The sequence below is a fragment of the Maniola hyperantus genome, chromosome 23, assembly GCF_902806685.2.
Source record: "Maniola hyperantus chromosome 23, iAphHyp1.2, whole genome shotgun sequence".
Lineage (NCBI taxonomy): Eukaryota > Metazoa > Arthropoda > Insecta > Lepidoptera > Nymphalidae > Maniola > Maniola hyperantus.
In genome coordinates, this window is record NC_048558.1 from 6,577,793 (window position 1) to 6,591,293 (window position 13,501).

Here is a 13,501-nt window from a genome sequence, read left to right on the forward strand (position 1 = left end):
CATTATGAAGAACTCTTAGGCATGCCGGTTTCCTCACGATGTTTTCCTTCACCGTTAAAGCAAATGATATTTAATTAATTAAAAACGCACATAACTCCGAAAAGTTAGAGGTGCGTGTCCGGGATCAAACCCCCGACCTCCGATTAGAAGGCGGACGTCCTAACCACTAGGCTATCACAGTTGGCATTTATAATATCAATTCTATCTTGTTACTACACCTGCTGGACTCTCTGAGCTGTTTATCAAGATTAGGTTAATTGAATGACAAATAGAGTTAGTGCTTTGTTAACCATTACTCCATCTTAGGCTGCATCATCACTTGCCACCAGGTCTGATTGCAGCCAAGCACTAGTCTATTAATTTAAAAAAAACCGACCAAGTCCTGATTATCTACTCCAATTCAGTATGCATCAGAAAATAATGTACATCCTTTAGAAAGACATACCTTTAGAAAGAGATAGTAGTTTTGTAGAGCATTGGCTCTGTAGATAGGACCAACAAAACATCACATAGATATAAGTGACAGAGACAACGCTTTACAAAACTGAAATCTCATTCTAAAGGTTGATGTGCATTTTTTTCTACCGGGTACTGTATCTTTTTCTACACCAAAGGCTTGATAACTAGGTACCTATGTATGTTTATTTCTTTTCTTTTTTTGGCTTTTGATAATAATGTAGCTATTTATTTATTCAGGGCAATTATAAAAAAAATTGCATTAACATTAGTGAAAATTTCCTTTTTTAGGGTTCCGTACCTCAAAAGGAAAAACGGAACCCTTATAGGATCACTTTGTTATCTGTCTGTCTGTCTGTCCGTCTGTCTGTCAAGAAACCTACAGGGTACTTCCCGTTGACCTAGAATCATGAAATTTGACAGGTAGGTAGATCTTATAGCTGACATTTGGGGGAAAATCTGAAAACCGTGAATGTAGGGTTAGATCACACAAAAAAATTAAATTGTGGTCATGAACTAATAATTAGTATTTTCAACTTTCGAAGTAAGATAACTATATCAAGTGGAGTATCATATGAAACGTCTTAACCTGTACATTCTAAAACAGATTTTTATTTATTTTTATACATCATAGTTTCATTCATTTTTTCGACATTTTGCACGACAATTCAAAATTATCGTGCAAAATGTCGAAAAAATACGACTGTAGTACGGAACCCTCATTGCGCGAGCCTGACTCGCACTTGGTCGGTTTTTCTTACATTGAACGATCCAGTATTCAACTTCTTAGTGGAATTTAAGTGACTCAAAATTTCCAGGTATTTACTTGATTAGTGAAATCAAAGAATTGGCTTAGTTATAACCCTCGTTATAAAGGATTAAACCATTATAAAAGAGACAAATTATTTATAAAACCCCCCTGCCCTGCTGAATATCGGGATTTGCATTGTATGATTGACAGGTAGACTATAAAGGCGTGAACATCAAAAATTGCACACACAACCCGAGCATTTTATACAAAAAGCTTCAATACAAATCAAAATTGATAAAACTCACCATAAATTTCCAAGATTTCGTTGTTAGTAACTCCATTATCACAATGAACGCACAAAATAAATACAATAAAAATGGCTCCTAGTGTGTAATGAATATACATCTTTAAATTACAGTATACACGAAATTCTCGTGCGAAAAAAGTTTACACAATATTTATACACCACATTTTCACTTCAATTTAACTTAGAGGCGGATACAATCGTGTTAGCAAGTCATTTAATTCCTATAAATTGTTTTATCAAGCTGCCATCAAACTAGGACCCCGCCGTCTGTCATCCGTCTTGTCAATAAACAATCAATGTTGCTGTACGAAAAAAATATTTTTTGCAGGTTAAAAAGAAAACTTCTCGTTATGAAAAAAATACAGTAGCAACGGATAACATTAAATTAATAAGTAGTTATAGTATATGGTTAAATGCTGAAGACGCGGCGGTCTTCTGTTCAGGGGATCTGGGGTTCGATTCCAGGCAGGAACCTCTAACTTTTTGCAGTTATGTGCATTTGAATCAATTTTGCTTATAATAAAATAGCACCATCTGGCATCTGGCCATTCTGGTCTGAAGGGGCAAGGGCTGGCTCATTTTTTGCGCAACGGTCTTCAGGCTGATGCCTGGCTGTCCAGCGCGGAAATGCAGCTAGTATTCTTGGCACCATTCCACGCGGGCATGATTTGTGTAGTAATTAGATAAGGCTAGCTTTAAGTTTTATTGTAATATTTTTCTCTTTCTTCCATATTAAAAATATGAAATATTTTTTATATAAAAAAAAATTTTAATGTGAAAGAAAATGTAGTAGGTACTTAACTACCATGTAACTACAATGCAACCGTTTAGATTAGAAATTAAATATTTTGGAACTAAGTTTAATGTTTTCTAAAGAGCAACTCTAAAATTAATATCAGCCGACATCAGTGCTGTCAAAGATAAAAAAAAATTTATTGATTCTGATTAGTTTTATGTAGGTACTTACGAAAAAACGAGTTTTTTTAACTATTTTATTTGTACGAAAAATAACCACAACAGCAACATTACATTGTTGCAGAAATGTTGTTGAAACTTATTGTTGAAACATGTTGACGAAACTTGTTGCGGAAACTTGTTCTTAAACCTTATTGTTGAAACTTGTTGACGAAACTTGTTGCAGAAACTTGTTGCAGAAACTTGTTGCGGGATCTTGTTGATGAAACTTGTTTTCAAAACGTGTTGACAAAACTTATTAACGTAACTCGTTGTTGAAACTTGGTGACGAAACTAACTAGTTAGTTACGGAAACTTGTTGATGAAACTTATTGTTCAAATTTGTTGCAGAAATGTTGAAACTTGTTGCAGAAATATGTCGCAGAAACTTGTTGACAAAACTTATTAACGAAACTTGTTAGAAAAATAAACATAACCAACCACAAGACAAGGAAATAATCTGAACTGGGCACTGGCAAGTGGCAACACTGTTCAGAGCGATTGTTTGTTCGGCTTTGGGTGTCAGCCGCTTTGTAATTTTTTATTGTGATAATTATAGAAATAATCAGTGATATCTCCACTTAAGTGAACTGGAAGATGGTTTAACTATCGTGCAATGTGTTTTATATTACCGGATCGTGTGTAGTGTACGTGTAAAGCCGCATCTTCCGCCATGACAATGGTGAACTTGGCCAGGAAGTACACTGTTACATTTGTGCTTTATTTTGGGTGTATCGTATCTTGTTATCCGGTTTTTGGTGAGTAACCAACAATAGTTATATACAAGACTGATAGTAAGCCAAACATTTGCTTGCCCTTTATGTATCTACTACTGATTACTTTTCACTTCGCGATCGTACATTTCCCTTAGATATACGAAACCAACTCAACAAGGTTTTGCTGAACGTAAAAAACGCAGCTGCACGTTATAGTAATTTACTGTTATTGCTACTATTTAAAGAACTTAATTTTCCTACTGCAATCTATATCTCATGACTTCATTTAATATCTGTGAGTAAATTCATGAATTTTTAATGCAGCTTCCTCTCATTAATGTTTATCTAATCAGTAGCTAAAGGATGTTATAGTAATCCCTAATGAATGGGGGAAACAATACCCTTAAGCGTTAAGCATTAAAGTAAGAAACTAATTCTTTAAGTTCAAAGTTGTATTAAAAGAGTAGTACTTAGTTGGGCTTCTTAACTTGATCTTTGTTTATAGGTCAAGATACGCCGGAGATTTTGGAGCTTCAGCTGTTAAATGCCACCCTTGGTTTAGACACCAACATCACCTGCAGCGTTAGGCCTGTTGAAGCAACTGTGGAATGGCTGTTCAATAATGAGCCAATTAAAATTGGGGAGAGGTATGATTCTTTATTTTTATATGTAATGTTTCTTACTTAATTTTGAAAATTCTAGTCACAGTACACTCATAACACATTTATTACCTAATACTAAGCCTCCACTGTCCATCCGTCTGTCAAGTCCTGTGAGAACTCTTTGATTTTCTGGGTTAAAATGTACTTATATGTCCATTTCCGGGACACAAAATATCTCTGTACCAAATCTCAAAATCAGTTAAACAGATGAGCTGAGACAAGGTAACAGACAGTTTTTTGCATTTATAATATAATATATGGAGTAATTTTACTTCTTAGGTGATAGAGCTATGAAATCATATCATAATCATAAAGAATATTTAAAAAGTCTGCTTTTTCTATGTGTTGTGACACAGCAAATGCTTTTGAATAGTCAAATATAGTAGACTCTATACAGCATGCAAAAATATTGTAAAACATACAATAATATCATGAATATACAATTATTATTGTATATCATCATACAAATTAAGCTATCTTGAACATGAAGAATATTTGTTTTGCTTGTGTATCCTGAATGCTGAGTTGTGTTCATTTTTCATTGAAGCTATCTAAGCATTTACTGTTACTGTTTACAAACATTAGTGCTGATTCTGAGCGCAACTAAATTCTTCCTCTTCTTCTTCCTTACCTTATCCCACACTACGTGGGGTCGGCACAACATGTCTACTTCTTCCACTCACTTCTGTCATCCGTCAACATATTATCCACACCTTTTACACACATATCCTCTTTGACACAATCTATCCACGTTTTCTTTATTCGTCCTCTCCTCTTTTTTCCTTCCACATGCATATTTAACATTCTTCTAGTGACAAGGCTTTCTTCCCTCTGCATTATATGCCTATAACTAATTTTAGAGTGTTTGCATCTTTCTCCTACCAATGTAATAAGAAAATTACAGAGAAATCTAATTAAATTTAGAACTGTCAAACCTCATAACTTTATTTGCCTGTCGTGAGCCTATTGTTTAAAATTGTAGAGCGCATTAAAAGAGCCTTTAAATTTTAAATTCATGTTCTGTCTTACTTTAGCGGTATTAAAAAGAAAAGGATGTACATAGATACTCTTTATTTAGTTTAGAGAATCACCACCAGGCATCAGAATCGACACCATTGTCTACACAAGACACCATTTTCATTGTACACGCCTTATCTAAGAAAAGTAATAACCAGATATGTTTTTTACAACTTTATTATAAATACATCTTTGTTTGTCTACTTTGTTGTTTATTTATATATATTGACTAGGTGATAACTGCGACTTCGTTCTTCTGTCCTTCCACAGGATGTAACCTAAGTCTGTACCAAATTTCATCAAAACCGGTTAAACGGATGGGCCGTGAAAAGCTAGCAGACACAGACAGACACACTTTCGCATTTATAATATTAGTATGGATTACTTTGTGTGGTATAGTAAGGCGTAGGAACAATTGTGTTGTGGTTAGTATATTCATACTCATATTGAATATTATGCAATGGATAGAACCTATATGAAAAATCAAGGTTGCAACCTAATGCAGACCCTGTGGCACTACCGCGGTTGTTTGACAGCTACAATGTCACGATCGCAATCTCTGATTGGTCGCTCTCGGCCACTATTGGCCACAATGCATTGTTGCAACAAGAATCACACAAATTCAGCCAATCAGAACAATTGAGATTGTAATAATGATTGATGCAGGTTTTAGACAATCGCCCTACAGATTGATTGCAGAATAAACTGCCATTTTTATACAGAACTCAATTAATTGTTCATAGTTTACTGGTAAAATGCCTGTTGGGCCCGCAGTGTAGGATTCGTTTACAGTTAAGTGCAAATTAAAGTTAGTAAAATATAGAGATAATGTAAGTTCTAGGTAGGTACTAAAAACGATAAGTTTTCTAATTTATATATGTATGTATGACATGTATATTCTTTATCGCACCACAAAAATTTATGTCGAGTTTATCTGATATTAGAGAAGGTGGTTAAATATAAGTACTTACTTAGATCATTTTTTTTTCATTGGTAGAAAAAAATTGTTTTGTTCAGCATTCTGTGAAGAAAAACATTTCGATGAAACACGATCGTTTTTATAATAAAAAAGAAGTTTGACGCAGCGGTTCCGCATGACCGACTTGTAACATGAACCTTTACGCTGGCCATACACGATCAAGTCTACCGGTCAAGCTTGCAGCGGACTTGAAGCGGGCGTCCAGTAAAATTGACGGCGTATGGCTATCAGTTGACTAGACGCTGCTTCAAGCCCGCTGCAAACTTGACGGTAAACTTGATCGTGTATGGCCAGGTTAGATACGGGTTCGATTTGCAGTCTGAAAAAAAGTCGATTTTAAATTTCATAAAGTACTTCTAGACTGGTCTGGATGGAAAGTTGGCCAATGGCCGACGATGGGTTGTGATGAAAATTGAATTGTATCTGAGGAATATTTTTAGAGATAGGAAATGGAATTCCTTAACAGAATGATTTGCTTGCGATCGGGCGATTGGCTTTCATAACTGCATTTTGCGTTTAGATGCGTTTTCGTACGACTCGTGCGAACACGTACAAACACGCACGAATAATCCCGGCCTTCCAAGTATTATGGGAGCGCGCAAATGACGTATTTACACCCGTAAGTATGTTATCCGTGATTTTACGGATTCGTTAAAAAAATATGAATCTAATGTGCGTATTTGTATGAGGACCACTTCTAAGAAACACGGATACGAACCGAATACGGATGAGTGCACAAACGCCCTAACTCTCACAGTTCGCACGAGATAAATTCGTACGAAAACGCATACAAAGTGCGGTTAGACATAACTCCGTCACGGAACTTCTAACAAAACATCGAGGCTTCGACGTCGTGTTTTAAGTAGAGAGATGACGACAGGCAGGCATCAAATGTTTGTACATTTGACACAGATAACCCGAAAGTAGCCCTATTTTTCTTTGATGATTTATATGATTTGATTTATATGTCACCATCTTCGATCACTTTCTGTGATCTAGTTCACTCTGGCATAGTTAAAGTCTTGAAAACTGACACTAATCCTTGAAAACCGTACTAATCATGCAATCAAACAATGTAGGCGGCTGGGTTTTTGTAATGCCTGAAATTGCAACTAGTAATAATGAAAGAGTCATTAATATAAATCAAGCGAACAAAATTTTTCACGGTTTTGGAACTAAATAAATCAGCGCCACCTCTTAGTGACCCGTTTGAAATCCAGACGTCACTGAGGTTGCATTGGTGCTAAAGCACCACTGAGTCGGTGCCATTTTCTTTGTTCAATGGCCATGTCCATACGATTACGAAGTAATATATAAGTAAATTGAAAGAGTGCATAACATTCGTGGCTAAAATTATTTCCGAAAACACTTTTGCCTGCAAACGCATGTAGATTCTACGTACAATTCGGACACGTTGCAGTAAAACAATAAGTCGGCAGGGGGTTGGGATACAATCGAAAATGCAAGGGCAATTCTTGAGTGGCGACGTGAAGGGTGCAGCTTATAGCTGTTTGCCACAGAATTCAGAATAACTATAGAAGTGTTAAAGGAGCATGTGATTGTCGCAGCGCAGATGTGGAGTTTCCATCAGTGCACTCCCCTACCTCCAAACAAACGTAGTTTAATTTAGAAATTCGAGGTGGGGGTTGAATTTCCAAAAATCCTGAAACATATTTCTTAATTTGTGACCAAAAACCCAAATACTAATTTTCATGCAAATAACTTGAAAAATGACAGACTTTCATACAAACTTCCATCCCCCATTTAACCCACTTGGGGGTGGAATTTCGAAAATTCTCTTTACAAAAAGCACACGTTCAAAAATTTCATGTTCTAGGACCAGCGGTTTAGGCTGCGCGTTGATATATAAGTCAGTCAGGACTTCTTTATATATAAAAGTCAGTTTGAATTTTATATATAAAGAAGATAACACATAACCATTTCTATTACCGTTTTTAGAGTTGTGTGCTATAAGCACTATACACGCAATCACGTCGCGTCAAACCTACAAACATTGAAAAGATTCCCACTTCCCCTTCGCCACTTAACAACAAACCTAGTGCATGCAACTTGACACTCGAACGTACATAGCTGCAGACGCTTACAAGGGTAGGTAGTTTGGATTTAGGCAATTTTTTACACGCTTTATATTAGTCTTTCACTTCCTAGTGGAAGTATAAGTATACACTACTATACAGGCTTACTGTTAACTCGCCGTATTCCTTGCAGGATATGATAGGGGAGCTAAAACGCAACAAATTTTGTCCTATACATATATGGGCGGAAATCGATAGTCTTCGAAATATTTGAACATTAACGTTTTTTCATGAATCACCCAGAATTTGAGATTTAAGTCCAAAATAAAACAAAACTATTAATTGAATTGATTTTATTTAAATTTATTTTCGTAGCTGATACTTTATCTCAGCAAATATCAGTCTTAAAATGTAACCCTGTATACTTATACTTCTACTTCCTACTGGAAGTATAAGTATACAGTATAAGTATATGGTATGTAATTTACCGAATATTCCTAACCAGTTTAGTTTTTGGGATTGCACTCGTCACAAAAATGGTTTAAGACTGATAACTTTGATGCCACCCACCCCGCTCCCCCAATTAAATTGAATTGAACTGTATTAAATAATACAGTTCAATTCAATTCAATTCTCAATTATTGGCTTTTACGTGTGCCAACTGGGCACAGATTAAAAAAATACAGTTTCAACATTCATGATGTGAACCGTAGCTATAGATTAAAACCAGCGTTTGTGTATGTGCAACAGCGTCATGACATAGTTTATTGTGGCGCTTTTTCTGCTTGAGGCCTTTTGGCTTTAATGCGTTAAAGTCGCTGGGATAACTAAACCCTTAGGTATAACTGGTGATGTGTGGCGTAAGTTTAAAAAATAAACGTTTTTTTTCTTTAACTCCATACCAACAGGATACGACAGCATGCCGAAGAGAAGCAGCTTCAAGAAAAAGACCTCGACGGCAACCCGCGGAAGTACAAAGCGTATAACCTGACAATCACAAACGCTACCACCACCGACGACGGCAACTATACGTGTAGAGTCAAACTGGGAGAGGGGAAGGTGGAAAAGACAACTATACTAGACCTCAGTTACCCTGGGAAGCTGGTTAATAAAACTACGGGGCCAATAAAGGAGAATGTGACTGACCAGGCTAATGTCACTATGCAGTGTGTTTTTGAAGGTAAGGTTTACTGAAACAGCTATTATACAGGGTGTAACCAAAACGCTAGCAAAAACGAAGACAGATGATTACTGATTTGATATCACAAAAAAGGCGATTTTTTTATTAAAAATCCTATAATTTTGTAAAAGTTTACGATATATTGCCAATAAACATCTGACTGCAGCTAGAGGTCAACGAACGTTGCGTAAGTAGGCCACTCGGAGTCAATGCCGCGCCATATGGGCAGATTACACCTACCGAGTACAGTGGCGAGTCAGTGTCCTCGGCCGAGTACTCGGTTGGTATAAACACTAACGAGTGCAATTTCGCCGCAATTTCTCAGCCACAGCACTGTCTCGGCCGAGTGACATTTTACTGTCTCGCTTCACTACTCGGTAGGTGTAATTTGCCCAATAGGTGGGGCATTAACCCGAGTTTTGCACGCTATACATTGCGGGTTTGAAAAATACTAAATCACTGAAACTACAAAATGAGGCAAATGCTTATATTATCTGATTTTGAAATATCAATAATGATATTACTGGTAGGTATATATGAGTGCTGTTCTATATATTCTTATAACCTGATGATTTTTTTCTTACAGTTTACAAAGCCAGTGAAGTGAGATGGTGGAAGAAAGGGAAAGACGACGACCTAAACGAGCTAGCACTAAAACCGGCGAAACAGATCAACCTCAAACAAATCCGTACAGAGTACGACCTCCACATTAGAAACCCAGAAGACAATGGCACATATATCTGCGAAGTATGGGACCCTGTTACCTCCACAAATATAACAGGAGAGATCGACGTATTCATATACGCTGCCCCACAAGTGGTCATAGATACAGTGATACCTATAAGTGCATCCCAACTATTCCTAAACTGGACCATCAAATCTTACAACTCCCCTATCGTAGGCTACTATCTAATGTACAGACGTCTACCGTCTACTAATTTCAATCAATACACGCAAGAGAAAATTGGTGTTAAAAACATTTCTTTTGTAATGGAGGGCTTGGAAAACTCAACACAATATCAATTGAGACTCGAAGTCGCTACGACATTTGGAAAGAGCAAGCCCCATACATACGAATCCACTGTCACAACTTTGGATAAAGACCCAATATTTGTACCGAATATTTCTATAAACGGATTTTCTGCGACGTCAGTGACAATTGGCTGGGCAGCCCCTCCTAAGGATATTGAGGAATTGATACATTATTACTTGCTAGAGGCGAGGAAGATGAATGAAGTTGCGCCAAGACGAGCGTATCATTCAAGGGATAATAGGAATTTGCCGTACATGTTCGATAATTTGGAACCGCACAGCACATATGTTTTTCGAGTGAGTCGTATTTATTAATGACTGAGGTTTAAACTATAAAAATCACTAAGGTTTAATCTTCTAAATATATAAAAGGAAAAGGTGACTGACTGACTGATCTATCAATGCACAGCTCAAACTACTGGATGGGTCGGGCTGAAATTTTGCATGCAGATAGCTATTATGACGCAGGCATCCGCTAAGAAAGGATTTTCGATAATTCAACCCCTCAGGGGTTTGAAATTTGTGTAGTCCACGTGGACGAAATCGCGAGCATAAGCTAGTTACTCGAGTGACTACCAGATGGTCTCCAGATGGCAGAACATCGTTTAAAACCCAAACCAAGCTAGTCAATCATATAATTTACTAAAACACGTGGATATTTTGGGCTAAATAACTCGTTATATTTTTTAGGTATGCGCGTGCTCAGATTTCACTAAACGCTGCGGTAATTGGTCGGCGGAAATGCCAGCCGCCACAGGGGATGGCATACCCGGCAAACCTAGTAACGTGACTGTCCATTGTGCCAGTAGCTGGATCAACCTGACTTGGCAACCTCCGCTCAAGCCTAACGCGGAGATCAAAGGCTACACGGTATGTTATATGCAGGGATATGACGTCATAGTACACGCAATCGGAGTATGGGGCGGGGGGACGCCCCGCAAACCCGCTCGTCACCCGCGCTCGCCGGCACCGGGTTATTGCCATCTCGATCTGTAGCGTATTGGTTGGCACTTAAACGTTTCCGTCTGTTAAGACGGAAACGTTTAAGTGCGGAAACCAGCCCAAAGGTAAGAAAGAAAGAAAGAAGAATTGGTTGGGATGCCAACCGCCACAGGGGAAGGTATAGCTGGCAAACTTAGTAACATGACTGTTGGTTTTGCCAGTAGCTGGAATAACCTTACTTGCTATATTTATATAAATATTTTTTATGCACATTTTTTTATATCTTTAAAATTACCCAAAGATTATCATAATATTACGATGGTGTTTTTGTCATATTATGTATGTTTATAAGTGTATTAAGTGTTGAGTTTCTTTGAGAATTGAGGCCAATTCATCTTCTTTAACAGTACTTATTATTGTTTTGTTTGCCTATAGATGGAGTTAACAGGCAATGCAACATATAGAGACAGATTCGGAATACTACAGAAAGATAGCTGGGGACCTCTTTCTAGATTCAAGACTAATGATTCCAGAAGCGAAAGGTAAATAACACAGTAAAAACATACCAGAAGTGAAGTTAAATATTAATCACGACGCGAATAGGCTTATCGAGAGTTTTACCTTTTACAATAAACTGCAGTATTAACTTATAAACTTAATAGCAATTGTGCCCGTATCATAGGGTACAATTGCTATTGCAACCACTCAATCAAAATGGCGACCTAAACACAAAAAGCGTTTAATATTCGGTCGAGTCTCGCGTCGGAACGAAACTCTTAAAAACCTTCAACCACCCGTATTTATACAATCGACTCAAGATGGCTGCCCCACAATAGATCACGCGACTTCGAAAAAATTATCACGTATAATGTATCATAAAAATCTGATTGGTTGACTGTACACATCTCCTTTCCGCTCCGCTTACAAGCTTATTTATTTATTTTTATTTTTCATGTACCAAAAATTGTAGTTACAAAGTAATAGGTACAAATTTTTCCCTAAGCTGTAGGGAAAGGGGTAAAAGACGTGTTTGTTTGCCGTCATTGCGAAGGAAGTTGGGGTTGTTTTTAAAATGCTCAGAGGAAAACTGAATACTTTTTTTATATAAAAAGAATATTAGCCATGTTAAATGACTAGTATTCCCCTTTGCTCTCCAACTAAGCGTCAGGCTTGTGCTAGGAGTAGGTACGACAATAGTGCAACGGGCGGGGTTTGAACCGTCGACCTTTCGGTTTTCAGTCCACTCCTTTACTGGTTGAGCTATTAAGGCTGTAAGAAATTGTTCCACCCATTTCGCCCATTTCGGATCTTTTTTCACGATATGCAACTGATTTCGTATTTTCTCGTCAGATTCGAGGAGCTACAGCCTAATACCAACTACACAGTTCGTTTGAGCGCGATGACTCGCACGCGAAGACGCGGGGACGAAGAAGTCCGGCACTGTACGACTGCGCCCGCGCCGCCCGACATGCCCCCTAGACCACGATGGCGGAAGGTATTAAAAATCCATACTTCCATACTAACACTAATCAGCCCCCCAATTGTGTAAGAATAAACATTTCATGGCTATCGCAATCGTCAAGAAATTCTGCCCTTTGATTGGCTGTGAAAAAATGTGAACAGCGAATCAACCAATCAAAGGGCAGAATTTCTTGACGATTGCGATAGGGGGGGGGGGGGGGGGGGGCAGTACCCATATTATAAATGCGAAAGTGTGTTTGTTTGTTGGTTTGTTCTTCAATCACGTCGCAACGGAGCAACGGATCGACGTGATTTTTTGCATGGGTTTCAAAGACCTGGAGAGTGACATAGGCTACTTTTTATCCCCGGAAATCAATGAGTTCCCTCGGGATTTTTAGAAACCTAAATCCACGCGTACGAAGTCATCAGAATCGGCGCCGTAACTTACGAAATATCTCTTGCAGGTATTGGCAGACGACAAGTACGTGTTCCACGTCGATCTGCCGCGTATAACGGAGCGAAATGGACATATTTGTTGCTACAGGTAAGCGTTGTTTCAATTCCTTAAGAGGTTCCGAGACGGTCAAGCGGCTTGACGTCAAGCAAGTAAATTTTTGCTGGAGTCAAGCATTTTGACCATTTACAAAGGTTGCTTCATGCTTGAGTCAAGCGTTTACGTGCTTGACGCGTGATTCATGCGATTTTATATTGTTGCTTGACGCTACGTTCAGTGTTTGATGTATAAGAAAAGTGCTGTTTGCCGGGCGCATCAAGCAAAACAAAACTACGTGCTTGACGTCAAACCGCTTGACCGTCTCGGAAGCTCTTTAGCCATAAACTATCTGATATTCAATGTACAGCTCAACCCACTGAGGCTGAAAATTATAGAGCGTTTAGAGAACGAGATAGATTTATATCACACTAATGTAGTCAGAGACCAGGGATGTTACGGATATACGCATCCGCATCCGCAAATGCGGAACGTTCGCATTAAATCAGACATTCGCA

At 38.0% G+C, this 13,501-nt stretch overlaps 2 protein-coding genes across 5 annotated transcripts in view; one reads left to right on the top strand and one right to left on the bottom strand.

Moving 5' to 3' along the window:
• Positions 1–1,784, bottom strand: part of LOC117993158 (uncharacterized) — a 36,464-nt gene extending 34,680 nt beyond the window's left edge. Inside the window, exon 1 of the mRNA XM_034980904.2 lies at positions 1,513–1,784. Within this exon, the coding sequence (XP_034836795.1) occupies positions 1,513–1,612 (100 nt within the window). The 5' untranslated portion in view covers positions 1,613–1,784. The remainder of the gene's footprint in view (positions 1–1,512) is intronic.
• A 1,187-nt stretch (positions 1,785–2,971) lies between these two features.
• Ptp69D (Protein tyrosine phosphatase 69D) overlaps positions 2,972–13,501 on the top strand; it is a 36,950-nt gene continuing 26,420 nt past the window's right edge. For all 4 annotated transcript variants that reach the window (XM_069506485.1, XM_069506486.1, XM_034980851.2 and 1 more), the window contains exons 1-8: positions 2,972–3,226; positions 3,690–3,831; positions 8,787–9,058; positions 9,645–10,387; positions 10,781–10,960; positions 11,468–11,574; positions 12,383–12,527; positions 12,958–13,037. In XM_069506485.1, coding sequence (XP_069362586.1) covers positions 3,142–3,226; positions 3,690–3,831; positions 8,787–9,058; positions 9,645–10,387; positions 10,781–10,960; positions 11,468–11,574; positions 12,383–12,527; positions 12,958–13,037 — 1,754 coding nt within the window. In that variant the 5' untranslated portion in view covers positions 2,972–3,141. The remainder of the gene's footprint in view (positions 3,227–3,689; positions 3,832–8,786; positions 9,059–9,644; positions 10,388–10,780; positions 10,961–11,467; positions 11,575–12,382; positions 12,528–12,957; positions 13,038–13,501) is intronic.